General features: G+C 42.6%; 2 protein-coding genes across 6 annotated transcripts; one reads left to right on the plus strand and one right to left on the minus strand.

Moving 5' to 3' along the window:
- The first annotated feature begins 472 nt into the window (after positions 1 to 472).
- Positions 473 to 4978, plus strand: LOC123723712 (UDP-GlcNAc:betaGal beta-1,3-N-acetylglucosaminyltransferase 9-like). Its single transcript, XM_014124220.2, has 2 exons — positions 473 to 1035; positions 1275 to 4978. Exon 2 carries the CDS (start codon positions 1592 to 1594, stop codon positions 2957 to 2959), a length of 1368 nt encoding a protein of 455 aa, XP_013979695.1. The 5' UTR covers positions 473 to 1035; positions 1275 to 1591; the 3' UTR covers positions 2960 to 4978.
- Positions 4979 to 14263, minus strand: LOC106560845 (phagosome assembly factor 1). Of its 5 annotated transcripts, none has more exons than XM_045688187.1 (16): positions 13217 to 14263; positions 12984 to 13066; positions 12783 to 12866; positions 12638 to 12681; positions 11779 to 11858; positions 11593 to 11687; positions 10966 to 11063; positions 10565 to 10677; positions 9783 to 9916; positions 9630 to 9662; positions 9366 to 9448; positions 9118 to 9161; positions 8990 to 9036; positions 8795 to 8853; positions 8604 to 8676; positions 4979 to 8484 (listed from the first exon to the last, which is right to left on the minus strand). In XM_045688187.1, exons 1-16 carry the CDS (start codon positions 13278 to 13280, stop codon positions 8395 to 8397), a joined length of 1224 nt encoding a protein of 407 aa, XP_045544143.1. In that variant the 5' UTR covers positions 13281 to 14263; the 3' UTR covers positions 4979 to 8394. The 5 variants fall into 5 exon arrangements, with proteins under 5 accessions (XP_045544143.1, XP_013979686.1, XP_045544142.1 ...); XM_014124211.2 differs by having other exon boundaries at positions 8990 to 9039; XM_045688186.1 differs by having other exon boundaries at positions 9579 to 9662; positions 13217 to 14262.
- Between the last annotated feature and the right edge of the window lie 3111 nt (positions 14264 to 17374).

Consider the following 17374-nt stretch of genomic DNA (forward strand, 5'->3'; position numbering starts at 1 on the left):
GACATCAATCACCACGATAAAATTACAAAGTGTCTGACAAAAAAATAAGTCTGCTAGGTTCGGATCATTATGCTCCCCCCTTTCCCCTTCCTTCATATTCTTGGAGAGTCCGCTTCCAGTTGCTGCGCTGGCATCTGGCGCACAGCTGGACCAGCGACTCCCACACGTGTCACGTGACCAGTGAAATGAATACCGTTAAAATGCTGTCTTGCCAATTTTGCACGTTTTTCAAAAAGTTTACTTTACCTTACTGAGCCTCCCTCCATACACCATGTAAGTCTGTATTCATCTCATGTATTTTTCTCTCCATTTTAAACTTCGTTTTTGTTGGACCCCAGCACTGTCAGAGACTGCAGTTTTCATACAGAAACCAGATGTTCCCGGGTTTGGCAGTGGCGCTATAAATTGCTTTGGTGACTTTCATCTGTTGTGGTAAGTATGATGGCTGATGCGTAGATTGAATACTTTGTACACATATACTGATACAATACAAACGCTGTCATTCAATATAGGGCTCCCTGTATTATGCAAATATGCAACAGTCTGGCAATTATATGTAAATCTAATGCGTCATGGTCGGCTTTTTCTTTTTTTACATGCGACAAAAGTTTTCCTTTGAGTTATTAACGCATGCATGTCCGAAAAATGATGCATTTTTGCAAATTATAAACTGCATGGTGAACCAATAAATAGTTACATTTGTGAAGGAGATTAAGATAGGGACATTGAGTTACGAACACTATGTTCTAATGCACACAAGAAATCATTTTCTATTTAGAAATCTTATGTAGAGTTTACATAAGATCCGACACGCCCTCATAATAGCCGAATTGACCAGATTTGGGGTTAGCTCCTATAGGAGAGGGTGGCAATGAAGTCGTTCTTCAAAATCTTTTGGAACATTTTGGTCTGGCTTAACATTTGCTTCTGAGGTGTCATTTGAACGCTAACTTGGAAACCGTGGTCAATTTCTGTAGACTACTGGGAGATTATCTGTTCTGTTCCTTTGAGGGGGCGTGTCTGCTATAGGAAAAGGTATGAACATTCTTGCATTAGTTCTGGAAACTTGGGGAAATGAGTTTGAACGGTTGGAACTGCAGATATCCCTGTAATGGCGCCTCAGATCATTTATGAATAATAAAGACAAAGAAAAATAAGAACAAACTATAACTGCAAATATAAAAGTAACAACAACCAAAAACTTTGTCAAATATATTTTGTTATTTTCCTTGTATGTGTAAAATGTCATTCTCGTGATTTATTTTCATATCTAGGATTACAGCCTGCTGAAGAGATGGAATGGAATGAATTTTGCAGACTAAAGGGAAAACCCCTCTGAGATACTGGAGTAGAAACATAAGGACTGCAGAGTGTTGGGTTACGGAGCATTATCCAGCAGGACCTCAGGGTCCCCCAGAAAACCTCTCGGGAATTGCTCTTGCATGGGTGATCAGTATTGTGAACTCTTCACAGGATGCTGTATGGAGCTTTCTGATCTCAGAGATCCTGAGGAAGAGGAAAATACAAATTAATGGGAAAAGAGTTGTAAATGAAATCAGCCTTTGAAGGGAAATAGGTTCAGTAGGACACAATGAGGAGAATTCACATAAAAGGAGATGTTCTGTGCACCCTGCTCATGCTGGGGCTACTCTGTCTGCTGTTGTATGCCCACCAATGCTTCACTCCCACCTGGGACACTTGGCACTTAGAGCAGGGCTCTACAAGCTCCCGTGCTCTTCTAGGGGCTCTACCAGAGAGCCACGTGACTAAACTAGTCCCCTCTATGCACCCAGATAAGACAAAGTGCCAGTCTGAGCCTCGGTCACATCCGAAGTCCAAACTTCAGTCTAAATCCAAACCTAAGGCCAAGACCAAATCTAGATCCAAGTCAAAGAAAGATGAGGGGACAAAGAAGGTTGCTCCAACAAAGGCTGCTCCTGTTTTACCCACACAACCACCTTTTGACTTTGAGGGTTACCTAAGAGATAAGGACAACCGGGACTTCAGACTGCTGATAGACCAGCCAGGGAAGTGCTCAGGCGAGCTCTACATGCTCATTACTATCAAGTCCGTAGCAGCAGACTTTGAAAGAAGGCAGGTAGTGCGGCACACCTGGGGAAGAGAGGGTGTTCTCCAGGATTTGCAGACAGTGAAGACTGTATTCCTCCTTGGGGTACCCAGGAACAAGACAGCCCTGCCTTTATGGGACCGGCTCCTTGCCTATGAGAGCCACACCTTTGGGGACATTCTCCTCTGGGACTTTGATGACACATTTTTCAATTTGACACTTAAAGAGACCCACTTCCTCCAGTGGGTGAATGACAGCTGCTCCAATGTCCAGTTTATCTTCAAAGGTGATGCTGATGTTTACGTGAATATAGACAACATTTTGCAGATGCTGAAGGGTCAGAAGCCTGACAAGGACCTCTTTGTGGGTGACATCATCCACCACGCCCGCCCCATCCGCCGGCGCAGCAGCAAGTACTTTGTGCCTGAGTTTGTGTACGGCCAGACGATGTATCCGTCATATGCAGGAGGGGGAGGCTTTGTGATGTCTGGTCACACTGCCAGGCGGCTGAGTGAAGCTTGTCAGCAGGTAGAACTATTCCCCATCGACGATGTGTTCTTAGGCATGTGCTTAAAGAGAATCGGAGTCAAACCGTCACGCCATGAAGGTTTCCGTACATTTGGCATTGTGCGCCCCTCTGCTGCTCCCCACCTCCAGGTGTTTGACCCTTGTTTCTACAGGGAGCTGATGGTGGTACACAGCTTGACAGTGCCACAGATCTGGCTCATGTGGAACCTGCTGCATGACCCCCAACTGAGCTGTCACAGTAACCTGGCCCCCACCCCATGGCCCTTTAAGTGGAGGGGCAAGGTACTCGGGACAACAGGACAGACGGACTCCGAGACTACAGTGGAACAGGACTATGATGTTAAAGTGTTTGTAAAGCATTGAGGGCTTTGTGTTATGTCGATTAGAGGGACTACACTGTGAAAGAGCCATTGTGATATGGAAGCTGTGATTGAATGTTTGGTACAGTTATTTTTAGGTAATACAGTGGTTTTTGCTTAACAGTTTACAGCCGTTGTAAATGTGCATTGTCTCTAGGAAACAGTATTTTTTCTTATCTTTTTCTTGGAAACGTCCTGGATGTAAAACCAGTTGGTAAATTTACTGTGGTGGTAATGTTTTAAAAACACCCCTGCTCCATTTAGGTACAGAATGACTTACTTTGTTTATTTTATTGCACAGAGCCTCAATAAGGTCAATATAGATTGAAACATGTGCCAGGTTGATTGTGTGCAGTTGAATATACAGTACAGCGCTGTAAATTAAGAATCTTTGGGTGCGTTCGTAAAGTCACTCTGGCTATCTACTCCGATTTCAGAGCACTCTTGTCTGAGTGTGTCAGAGCGCAGAATAACTGATGAATTTACGAACACTCAACACTCGTTGAATATGGCCGGCGTCAGTAAACGTCGGCAAAAAAATTAATTCAATTGTTTCCAGCAGCACAGTTACAGTCACCAACGCTCTGGATAACATTTAAACAGCCTAACCAGCTCTGCTAGTGCGAGTAAAATGGTTAGAGTGAGGTGTTCTCTAATTTGTGTCTGGAAGTAGCTAGCAAGCTCTGAAGCGCAACACTCTGAATTTACGAACGGACAATCTGACAACGCTCTGAATTTACAAACACCCAGAGCGCACTCTGAGTGCACTCTGGTAATCCAGATTGAATTTACGAACACACCATTTGTGTGCGATTACACATCAAATGATACATGTAGGTAGATTTCAATCTGAAATGAAGGGAGACAAAGCTCAATGCATCAACTGTAGCTGTGGCAGGAAGTCCCCAATGGACCTCATTATATATATACTGAACAAAAATATAAATGCAACAATTTCAAAGAAATGTTTTCCCACTCCTCTTCAATGGCTGTGCGAAGTTGCTGGTATCTTTGCATTCAAATTGCCATTGATAAAAATGCAATTGTTTTTGTTGTCCGTTGCTTATGCCTGCCCATATCATAACCCCATCGCCACCATGGGGCACTCTGCTCACAATGATGACATCAGCAAACCACTCGCCAACACAACGCCATACATGTGGTCTGCGATTGTAAGGCCGGTTGGACGTACTACCAAATTCTCTTAAACAACGTTGGAGGCGGCTTATGGTAGAGAAATGAACATTCAATTATCTGGCAACAGCTCTGGTGGACATTCCTGCAGTCAACATGCCAATTGTGCGCTCCCTCAAAACTTGAGACATCTGTGGCATTGTGTTGTGTGGCAAAACTGTACACTGGCCTTTTATTGGCACCAGCACAAGGTGCACCTGTGTAATGATCATGCTGTTTAATCAGCTTCTTGATGTGCCACACCTGTCAGGTGGATGGATTATCTTGGCAAAGGAGAAATGCTCACTAACAGGGATATAAACAAATTTGTGCACAACATTTTAGAGAAAAAGCTTTTTCTGCATATGGAACATTTCTGTGATCTTATATTTCAGCTCATGAAACATGGGACCAACACTTTACATGTTGCGTTTATATTTTTGTTCAGTGTAGTTCCAGAAATCTTTCTTAGAAACATTCCAACAGAGGTATAGTTTACATATTCATGAATGTTATGTGCACAGCACCTACTTTTTTAGTTCACAATTAGCTACACTGAAGATGACAATCGCCAAGCAACAAACCAAAGCCCAGAGTAAACCCTGAACAGGGGAGGGTGGTGTGCTTTCATTTACAATACTTCTGATAATCTTAGAATCCTTACATGCTGTTTCTTTTTAAACGTGTTATGTTCAGCTATACCTCCAGCTGTAGTCCAAATGCTGTAAGTAGACGACATGCTGTTGATATCAAAATGTAAAGCAATCAGTTAACACTGAAATTGTCCCTGGTGGGAAACATGTGCATGTACTGCTTTTTTTGTTCTTTAAAAAGAAAAAATACAGCTCAAGACCTTTCTTGTCATATTTATTACATCAATATTTTCATATCCTTTTTGTACACACAGTAACAGGATTTTTTTAAATGAACAAAATTCAGAATGAGCAGTTTTATAAAATTCAAAATGTTGAGTTTCAGTAGATTTTATGAGGAGCTCATCTTAATCACAGCATTCTTGCATCTTTCAGGAGCATTGTGCAAGCTTTAAGCAGACCGTTCTGATTCACCGTAGCAACGGTTATTGCTTTTTATGACATGCTTGATAATGTTGATCTACATGTTCTTTATTGTACAGAAGTAAAGCTATCCAAAATATGACACCAGATTCCAATTAATTTGATTCACATTTTGAATTAAGGATAACTCCCATTTCCAGAACTGGGTTAAATTGACTGAAACCACCAAAAATAACTACTTTGGGGAATGGGGATAAAACATACAATATAAAGGGAGACAATACATAGCATTAATATGAGTATTAAACTCAACTCAAGTTGTCCATTTATAATTAGTCTTAATTACAGTCATTAATTCAATCCAATGCAAAAATAGGATCAATTGAGAGGAAATAAAACAGCCAAAGCCAACAGCTGAAAAGGAAGCATTCACTTTCTCTTGGCATTTAAAACAAGATCCATGTCCACCTGAGATTGGGCAAACACAGCCCAGCTCATGCTCAGCAGTAACATTCCAGTAACGTTACCACAACATTGGTTGTGTTGCATTTGTTTGCTCGCTAATATAAATGCAAACTCATCTACAGTGAGTTATATCAGATGCAACAAATGTACCAGGCCGGGAGTGCATTGCATTGAACCCCAACAACCAGTGTGTGTAGCTCAGGTCATGAAGGGTTGGCCGGTGGTGATGGTCAGACTGATGTTAAAACCATAGTCTTGCTATGAGATGTTCAGTGATATACATGTTTCTGTATCCAGCAACTAGAACAAACCAAAACAATGTATTGTGTATTGTGCAAATCTTCCAATCAGAACACCAGGGGTTGTTGAGAGATGAGGATTAGCCCTTCATGACTGAGCTCAGGACCTGCACTGTACATCAAGTCTTTATTCTACAATTTGTCATGTTTTTTAGAGCAAGAGGGAAATGATGGCCTATGGGTGACAGTTAGTCGATCATGTTAGCTTGTCATGCTCAGTCATACTCAATGCTGTTCAATAGTTTCATTTACAGAGAGAAGTCAAGACAGGCTTGGTGGGAAATGAGGCACAACGTTAACAAAGAATTGTAGCTTTTTTTTGTATACTACTTGAACAAAGCAAGGGATACAATTTTAACAACATCAACAGCAGTACAGGATTTTTTCATTGCAACTCATGAAACAAGTCAATGTAACTGAATAAACAATGCCCGTGTAATACACCTGCATCACACGCTGCAAAGCTGAGGGCTGGTCTGAGTGGGGCTGACAGGCAAACCAGCCACCTGTGACAGAACAACAACACGACATACCTCTGTTCTAGCACCAGTACATGATCAACCCACTATAACAGGGCGACTGACCACAAACACCCGGTGGTTCTAAACAGAGTGTACAGGGCTACCTTCCCTATCCAGCTTTGTCTCTGATTTATCCTATCTTCAGCATCGGTCTCTAGTACTAATAGTGGTTAAAGCGGAGCTATAGAGATGAATGAACCATTCAGGAACAGGGTTTAGGAGCACCAGACAGTGTTCTCTCCACTAGGGGGGGGAGAGACATCAAACAGAATTCCTATGTAATACAAGTGTCTGGCGTGTGCTCTGACCTTAAAACAATTCAGGCCCACATCGTACCATTATCTTAAAATGACAAGCCAAAAGAAAAGGACACACTATTTACAAATCTGTACAAACACAGAACACCAGAAGAGACTGCTGCACATAGTTCCAAATCTACCTGCTACACATATAGGAGACATCTTGGTTAGAGTAAAAACTGAATGATAAAAGATCTGCATTAAAAAGCACAAAGCAATTATAAAGAATATTATATATTCAAGAAGTACTAAGATGAGATCAAGATTATGGTTCTGGGGCCTGCAATAAAAAAAATATTGTTTTAGGAGGGAATGTCTGCTCTTTTGGGCAAGAGGTCAAGTTGACAACTAAAATGACAATAACTTAAAACATCTTTGGCTAAAATGTTGGCATATTAACAAAGAAAAATGATAATGAATGACAGCAATGATGAAGTACATCTAAGGGGTTTAGCTGGATTCATTTAGATATCTATTGTGAATAGAAAAAGTGAAGTGAAATGGATGGAGAAAGGGAGCAATGATGAGAGTGCATGGGGAGGAAGGTTGTAAAGGACAGTGGTATAGCAGTGGACGTTGGAGGAGATGGTGTACATCTGGAAGGAAGGAAGCATGGCTTTTCTCTACAAAGTCAATTCAGGTGACAGAGGAGCAGGAGCCTTTCCTCAGTCATCACTAATGGAAACAAAATACACAATCCGCAGTGGATAGGAGACAAGAATCAAGTAAATATGGTGTATCTTAGTGCAAATGTCAAAACCAATGTTTTTATCGTTCCATGCAAAAACACAAAACAAACTATAAATGTATTTGGTGCTTCACCGCCTTGCAATAGGAGGTGGCTTATGCTGTGGACTTGGTCATGGCATGAGTGTATGAATGAGTGTATGAATGCGTGTGTGTGGGCCAGTATGTGTGTGTTTGTTCATGTACCAAGACAGTACCCCTCACAGCATGCAAAGCACTAGGACACTCCAAGGTGTGGCCAGTTTGTGCTTGTAATCTTAAAAAAATTGAAATATGTTCATGCAATTGTTTGTGCATGCATTGGTTTATGTCGATGCGCATGCATGGTTGTTTCTGTATGTGCATATATCTGCCTATGAATTGATGTACATGATGTGTTAGTGCTGCAGATGAGCCTGCATCCATATGCATGTGTTTTAAAATCGGTAACATGAACATATAGTGGAAAAAGGATTGAAATGGTTTTGGTGTCTGTGGCAGGCTTTTGGTATCTGTTTCTGATGTATGTTAATCATGTATTAAAATGTCAATTTAAAAAAACTACAGCATGCACGCAGGTGCTCATTTGTGTAAGCAAGTGAGCATTTGTTTCTGCTCGCAGGCATACAAATGTACACTGTCAACACATCTAACGAGTGTTCTGATGATGAAGAGCATTGGGACAGGGTGAGTCAGAGGGAGAAGGGATGATGGCTGCTGTAAGGCTCCAGGCAGGACCCTGCATGAGGCGCCCGTCACACAGGGGCAGATGGGTCCAGAGGAGCTCCTAGCAGGCCTCTCTGGTGTGAAGATGGCAGTGGCTGAGACAGAGAGTACACTGCTGATCAGCCCAGGGCTGGTGTGGAGCGGACTGGAGCGGTGGGGAGACAGCCCTCAGGCCGGGTATAAGTTGGGGCCTGGGGCGGCAGTGGGATGCTGTTCAGTGGCCGATGGCCTCGGCTCTGGCCCTGCTGCTGGGTCTGGGGGCTCCGTACAGGGTCACTGAAGCTATGTGGTTGTTCTGCATCACCTGGGACGACAAGTTAGCACAGTTCAGACACATACCATACATAGTTTACATACATCCAGGTCTTTGTACTTCTCAATCTAATACCGTCATTACTCGACCCACACACCAAGTGTTCTTACCTCAAAGATCATTCGCTGTAGTCCAAAACAGAATGTAGAGCCAAAGGGATTGGTGTTATTTGCCGAGGATGACCTGTGAAACACATCGTTTTTCACACCTTTTTGTTAACTGCAGGGCCAGCAGTCAGATGTCCAGTGAAAAGGTTTCAACTGACAGAAGTCATGTAAATTATAATCCAGACATCTCTTACCTGTGGAGCACGACAGGCTTCTCCATGGGGTGTCCAAGCAGCTCCTGAATCTGATCCCACTACGGGAGAATCAACCATAGTCAGTCAGAAGAACACAAACCTCGTCTGAAGTAGCTATAACATTCACCCATAGTTGCTCTTTTCACTACTCTTGAGTGAGCTAGGCAAAGACTGAGCAGTGTAGGCATGTCTGACCTTGCTGTAGGTAGTGAGGGTGCAGTCCTCCCTCTGAGCGGCAGCACCTTCTGAAAGACAGACAGGGATACGTGAGGAGACAGGCAGAGTTCACCAAATACAATAAAAATGCTGATTAGAAAACTCACCTTTCTTGATGACAAGTGGAATCTTGAAATCGCATCGATGATATCTGGTGTTGAGACAGTTACATGTTACTGAGTGTAGTGAACAGCACTCCTGTGACTAAATCACTTCACCACTAAGGAGTTTAATAGCCTCTTTTGGCTCTACTGGAAAACATTTATTCAAATGGATCATATGTCTGAAAATGGTATACTTGAGCCAAGGACCAATGAGGTGCCAGCTGTCTTAACTGAAGCAGAGAGAGGCTTACATGTTGAAATTGTAATGGCCGGGGAAGTTAGTATGAAGGACAAACTTCTTCACCAGGTGTGTGCTAGAATCAAAGAGTAAGTCCTGGTAAAAAAACAAAAAGGGACCAATCAAACAGTGGTAAGAAACAAGCAACATCCTACATTGAGCTTTAATGTCAACATAATTAAGGCAAGCCCTCTCTAACCACCCCCCATGGAACACCAATACCCACCACCCCCAGGGTGAAGTAGTTGAAGAAGTAGTCATTGCATTTGGACGGGACCTGCTTGTGAGGTGACGGAGAGTGGATCTTCATCTGAAACAGGAAACCCAAACATGAAGAGAGCTTGTTTATCAACATAGAGGACCATATCAACTGCTGAAAGGAGCAGGTCAAGGGAAAGGAAGAGACAGGAAGCAGAGTGGAGGGCCAAACCTTGTCTTCGGACTTGTAGAATACTTTGTGTGGCGAGCCCAGAGCGCTCAGCACATCCTGACAGGAGTCTCCAAAGTAAATGTTCCTCTCCACGGCACGCACCTTGGCATCAGCCATCACCCCGGGCCCACACCCTGAGGAGGATAGGAACAAGACCACTCATTATACAAACTTAATATGACCTGGTGTTGCAAAACTGTTGGAGCACATCTTCCTCTCAGATGTTTCATTAGGACTGTATATCATACATCAAACCACAGAGACAAACAAAACAGCTGGTCTAAGGAGACACGTCTAAACACAGAGATTGATGAGGGCATATTTTGATAGCCCTCCTCCCCTTCTAATAAAGGGTGTAGTAGGTCATTTGTTTAGCTCAGCTTCCCCAGGGGAGGGGTATGTCAGAGGTGATATATGGTGACGAGATTAACGGGCTAATGTGTGGACTGAAGAGAGCATGGAACGTGATAGACCTGAGGGACTGGCAGGAAAGGATTATATTGTAGCTCCAGACCATGAGGCTCTATTACAGCCATTACAACAGTACTGGAGGAATTCATTCATTAAAGGGAGGAAGAGAAGAGTAGCCTCATCCAATTAGAATTGAGGACTGATTGAGCTAGAGGAGGAAAATACCTACTTCCTCCAGTCCCTTCAGTGGCATGTACTCAGGAAGCCTCAAAAGGAATACCAACCTGAACAGATTTAGCTTGAATTCCACAGTTCTGATGGTGTTGTACTCATGGGACACGAGTGGGTTCAAATGTCCCCTTGCTAAGTACCTGCAGTGAGGAGGCGAAGTCTCAGACCAAGTGGCCCCACCCCATCCCTCAGCACATCCACACACTCTGCATAAACGTTGCCAAGGAAACAGGCAAGGGGCATCACTGGGGCCCTGAGGAACGACAGAGTGAGTCATAGTCAGGTCATTACAAATTCATGTCTTTCTCTCAATACTTAATAATAAGTATTTAGATAACTGAAATGCATCAGATTTAAACCTAATCATATTCAAAGGAAATGGTGGTGTTAGTTGAATAATTTACATCTGAGTAAACAAGCTCACCAAACACACAGTATCTTTCCCTTCACCCTATCCTCCACCTGCTTCCTCCATCTCCCCATAAACTTGCCATGCTCAACCATTATTCCAGGTGTGCTTGTGAATACATTATGTTCTTACTTGGTGTCCTGTAGGTTGTTCCCAGCGTAGATGTACATCCGTTTCACTGTGGCCCCGTGTGGAATCTGCAGGGAGGCCAAGCCATGGGCAAAGTTAGGCTGTCAAAGCAAAACAACTGGGAGTAGATTGGCGTGTGCATTTCAACAGCTCATATTCAAAACATGGATATACAAGTACACACATCAACAGCTTTATAACAATGTATTTTCATAAAAAAGACATACTGAGTAATTTTCGGGGCCAATTTGTTTTGTATTCCAGCATTACCAAATGCTTCAAAACCAAATACTCATGTTGTATTGGTAATGAAGTATGTACATGTATTTGTTCATTGCCAAGGGGTCGAAAATAGGCACGGGGGTTCTCATTATCGCTAACAGAAATCATTTTCTAAGACAAATACTCTAAGACAGAAAGACAAGTTCTTTATCTGGTAAACAAGGTCTATTAGGGTTTGTCAGCCAGGTAAAGTAAAGCACAGAAAATCAGTGAGGGAAACCAGTAAGGTTTGAACAAGAAGAGAAAGTTATGGAAGACAGTTGCTGTGTCAAACAGGGTTAACCATAAAGCCAGTCAGAAAAACAGCACACTAGGGATAAATATAGCAGGGTAAGGTAATAGTCTCACCTCATACTTGGGAGCTTCATTCCATGAGTCAAGCTGGAAGGAGAAGGAGAGTCCTCGAAAGTTCAGGTGGAAAAGTTGCTCTGCAGCATTGTATACTGGGGAGTGAGGAAAACATGGTCAAACACAACAAGCCTTGCAGCATTCCACAGTACTATCAATAAGACTAAAAGTTGTATCTTCCCTTACCTCCAGGGTGTGTGGCGCCAAAGGACTGATCAATCTGCTCTATGGTGGGTGCTATAGCCTGAGTGTTGAAATGTACTCCACTGCAAGACAATGACAATTTAGGCGTAGATACTATTACAGTATATGTAGTAGCACAAAATCCCACATCCAACATAAGCTGAAACAATTTGCAAAACAAGTTATTCTCATGGACTACAACAAACTATTCCAGTCTGACAAACTGTCAGATACACTACATGACCAAAACTATGTGGAAACCTGCTCGTCGAACATCTCATTGCAAAATCATGGGCATTAATATGGAGTTGTTCCACCCTTTGCTGCTATAACAGCGTCCACTCTTCTGGGAAGGCTTTCCACTAGATGTTGGAACATTGCTGCGGGGACTTGCTTTCATTCAGCCACAAAAGCATTAGTGAGGTCAGGTGATTAGGCTTGCCTCGCAGTCGGTATTCAAACTCATCCCAAAGGTGTTTGATGGGGTTGAGGTCAGGGCTCTGTGCAGGCCAGTCAAGTTCTTCCACACCAATCTTGACAAACCCTTTCTAACAACACTTACAGTGTTGTTAGGGCAGAAATTTGACAAACTGATTGTTGGAAAGGTGGCATCCTATGACGGTGCCACATTGACAGTCACTGAGCTCTTCAGTAAGGCCATTCTACTGCCGATGTTTGTATATGGAGATTGCAAGGCTGTGTGCTCGATTTTATACACCTGTCAGAAACGGGTATGGCTGAAATAGCCAAATCCACTCATTTGAAGAGGTGTCCACATACTTTTGTATATATAGTGTATACATTTGCTATGACACAACTCCAGTCACACTGGTATTAGAACAAGGAACTAGAGATCACTCACCAGTATTTCAATTTAACTTTGCTCAAGTCGTATACTTCAATCACCTAAACATGAGTAATGAGAGACTTGATAAGTCAACATAGACAGCCTTATTGTCTGTAGCGCCATGACCATGCCATGATCAACCAGAGCATGTCTCCCTCACCTTCAGTCTCTGGTTACAGGCATCAAACAGCAGTTTAATTCCATCCTGAGTCAAGTTGAGTATGAGGTCATGACTAAGTGGCGTCTAGAAGCACAGAAACATAACATATAATTTCAACGGACAGTCAATCAAAAAACGGTCAAATTAATCTGACAGCCCACACCCTATATCACACACAATAGTAGTTAACTAGTATCTTACCTGTTCACTGTAAAGAACCTGGACATTCTTGATGATGCGGCAGTGTTTCTGTAAAATGGAAATGGCCTGGGCCAATGGCATCCCTGTGACAAGAACATGGACAATATATTAGAGATTGCTTTAGTTCTCATTTACAAATGACAAACAAACATTAAAAACAACTGACATGCATATTAGTTGAGGTGTGTGGTAGGTTGAAGAAATACCCAATAGTCTCTTCAGGAGTCACTTACCTAACGCGAATTCCCATTGTTCATTTCCTAAAGATCTTTCAGGAACAACTTCCAGATCCAGCATTGGCAAGTAGGGAGAAGGATTTTCAACAAGGTTCTCTGCCTGTGCCTGAACTGGACCTTTCTTTAATACTAGACTGCCTAATCCTCTTCTTAAACACTCCTATTGTTTCTATACAACATGAAGTTAACACAATAAATACTTAATTCATAAACAATACGGCTTTACATAAAACACCATGAAATATATTGACAGCGGGACAAATTGTACGTTCTCAGAGACCAAGACAAAATATTTAGCGACGAGCGATTACTGTTAACATACTTTGAAGTGATCCTTGCTGACAAGTAGCTAGCATATAGGAATTGCGCAACCAACTTGCTAAATTACACACAAAGCCAACTGAGACTTAGGTTGGTGGCTGACATGTACGTTAGCTAGTTCTACCAACAGGTCGCAGATGAGCTGACTGACTGAGTGATGCGCAAATGACGACCACAGAACAACTAGACTGAAGTCTTTCCACACTCGTCACTATCTAAACATCTCAGCTGTCTCGCTTATGATCAGACTCTACAGGACAACTCAGCAGCTTGACAACAATTGTCGGTAACTTGTAGTTATGCTAGCTAGCTATCGTTAACATTAGCTCCGCTGTAACGTTATTGTAATCGATATTCACGCACAATTATAAACAAATATAACACGATCTTCAAAAAGACGAAACCAAACACTGCAGCTATGTCTGGCACAACATAAACAAAGAACGTCTCAAAGCGTTGACTAACGTCAGCTACGTTGCTATTTTCTTCATTATCGAGGACTCAATAGCAATACAGGCAGCTATGAATCGAAATTACAACCGTGTCACTTAGCTAATATTCAAAACCTCACTATTAGTTCAAAGTTCACAGAATTCCTTTTATCGTTTGATGTGTCTTTATAATGATTTGAAGAGAAGGAATAAAAACTCTCCACAAACAACAGCAACTTCCATCAAAACACCTCCAGTATCAGCTGATTATTCAACTTCCTGTAGATCGCGAAGAAACACCCACTTCCTGGTCAGCTGACCAAGTGGGAGGTTCTGCCGAATATTGTTCAACATGCACTACCTGACCAAAAGTATGTGGACACATGCTCGTCGAACATCTCATTCCAAAGTCATCGCTATTAAGGAGCTGGTCGCACCTTTGCTGCTATAACAGCCTCCACTCTTCTGAGAAGGCTTTCCATTAGAAGTTGTAACATTTCTCCTGGGACTTTTTAAACGTTTGTATTTAACTAGGCAAGTCAGTTAATGACAAGTTCTTATTTACAATGACGGCCTACCCCCGGACGACGCTGGGCCAATTGTGCGCTGCCCTATGGGACTCCCAATCACAGCCGGATGTGATGCAGCCTGGATTCAAACCTGGTACTGCAGTGACGCCTATTGTACTGAGATGCAGTGTCTTTGACCACTGCGCCACTCGGGAGCCCAAATGCTTCCAGGAGCCCAAATACTTCCATTCAGCCACAAGAGCATTAGTGAGGTCGGGCACTGACGTAGGGCGATTACGTCTGGCTCGCAGTCGGCATTCCAATTCATCCCAAAGGTGTTCGATGGGGCTGAGGTCAGGGCCCTGTGCAGGTCAGTCAAGTTCTTTCACACCGATCTTGACAAACCATTCATGTATGGACCTCGCTTTGTGCACTGGGGCATTGACATGTTGCCACAAAGTTGGATGCACAAAATCATCTAGAATGTCATTGTATGCTGTAGCGTAAAGATTTCCCTTCACTGGAACTAAGCTGCCTGAACCACAAAAAACAGCCCCAGACCATTATTCCTCCACCAAACTTTACAGTTGGCACTATGCATTGGGGCAGGTAGCATTCTCCTGGCATCCGCCAAACTCAGATTCATCCATCGGCCTGCCAGATGGTGAAGCGTGATTTATCACTCCAGAGATGGCGTTTCCACTGCTCCAGAGTCCAATGGCGGCAAGCTTTACACCACTCCAGACGATGCTTGGCATCACGTATGGTGATCTTAGGCTTGTGTGCAGCTGCTCGGCCATGGAAACCCATTTCATGAAGCACCCGAAAAACAGTTATTGTGCTGAAGTTGCTTCCAGAGGCAATTTGGAACTCGGTAAGGATTATTGCAACCGAGGACAGATGTTTTTTATGCCCCATGCTCTTCAGCACTCTGCGGTCCCATTCTGTGACCTTATGTGGCCTACCACTTCGCGGCTGAGCCGTTGTTGATCCAATTCACAATAACAGTACTTACAGTTGACCGGGGCAGCTCTAGTAGGGCAGAAATTTGACGAACTGACTTGTTTTCCAGCATCCTATGACGGTGCCACATTGAAAGTCACTGAGCTTTTCACGAATGGCCATTCTACTGCCAATGTTTTGTATATGGAGATTGTATGGTTGTGTGCTAGATTTTATATATCTGTCAGCAACAGGTATGCTGAAAAAGCCAAATCCACTCATTTGAAGGGGTGTCCACATACTTTTGTAAATATAGAGTATATATATATATATATATATATATATATATATAGTACCAGTCAAAAGTTTGGACACACTGACTCATTCAAAGGTTTTTCTTTATTTTTACTATTTTCTACATTGTAGAATAATAGTGAAGACGCCAAAACTATGAAACAGCACATGTGGAATCATGTAGTAACCAAAAAAGTGTTAAACAAACATATAGTTTAGATTTTAGATTCTTCAAAGTATCACCCTTTGCCTTGATGACAGCTTTGCACACTCTTGGCATTCTCTCAACCAGCTTCACCTGGAATGCTTTTCCAACAGTCTTGAAGGAGTTCTAACATATACTGAGCACTTGTTGGCTGCTTTTCCATCACTTTGCGGTCCTACTCATCCAAAACCATCTCAATTGGGTTGAGGTCGGGTGGTTGTGGAGGCCAGGTCTTCTGATGCAAGCACTCCATCGCTCTCCTTCTTGGTCAAATAGCCTTTACACAGCCTGGAGGTGTGTTGGGTCATTGTCCTGTTGAAAAACAAATGACAAATGATAGTCCCACTAAGTGCAAACCAGATGGGATGGAGTATCGCTGCAGAATGCTGTGGTAGCCATCCTGGTTAAGTGTGCCTTGAATTATAAATAAATCACACAGTGTCACCAGCAAAGCACCCGCACATCATTACACCTCCTCCTCCATGCTTCACGGTGGGAACAACACATGTAGAGATCATCTGTTCGCCTACTCTGCGTCTCACAAAGACACGGCAGTTGGAATCAGAAATCTCAAATTTGGACTCATCAGACCAAAGGACAGATTTCCACTGGTCTAATGTCCATTGCTTGTGTTTCTTGCCCAAGCAAGTCTCTTCTTATTATTGGTGTCCTTTAGTAGTGGTTTCTTTGCAGCAATTCAACAATGAAGGCCTGATTCACGCAGTCTGCTCTGAACAGTTGATGTTGAGATGTGTCTGTTACTTGAACTCTGTGAAGCATTTATTTGGGCTGCAATTTCTGAGGCTGGTAACTCTAATGAACTTATCCTCTGCAACAGAGATAACTCTGGGTCATTCTTTCCTGTGGCTGTCCTCATGAGAGCCAGTTTCATCATAGCGCTTGATGGTTTTTGCGACTGCACTTGAAGAAACTTTCAAAGTTCTTGAAATGTTCCATATTGACTGACTTTCATGTCTTAAAGTAATGATGGACTGTCATTTCTCTTTGGTTATTTGACCTGTTCTTGCCATAATATGGACTTCGTCTTTTACCAAATAGGGCTGTCTTCTGTATACCACCCCTACCTTGTCACAGCACAACTGATTGGCTCAAACGCATTAAGGAAAGAAATTCCACAAATTAACTTTTAAGAAGGCACACCTGTTAATTGAAATGCATTCCAGGTGACTACCTCATAAGTGGTTGAGAGAATGCCAAGAGTGTGCAAAGCTGTCATCAAGGCAAAGGGTGGCTACTTTGAAGAATCTCAAATATATTTTTGGTTACTACATAGTTCCATTATTCATACAGTGTAGAAAATAATAAAAATAAAGAAAAACCCTTGAATGAGTAGGTGTGTCCAAACTTTTGACTGGTGCCGTATATATTTTAATTTTAATTGAATCTTTCATTTTTAAATTATAGGCTGCAACATCTATGTGGAAATGTCTGT

Source organism: Salmo salar, chromosome ssa10 (genome assembly GCF_905237065.1).
Source record: "Salmo salar chromosome ssa10, Ssal_v3.1, whole genome shotgun sequence".
NCBI lineage: Eukaryota > Metazoa > Chordata > Actinopteri > Salmoniformes > Salmonidae > Salmo > Salmo salar.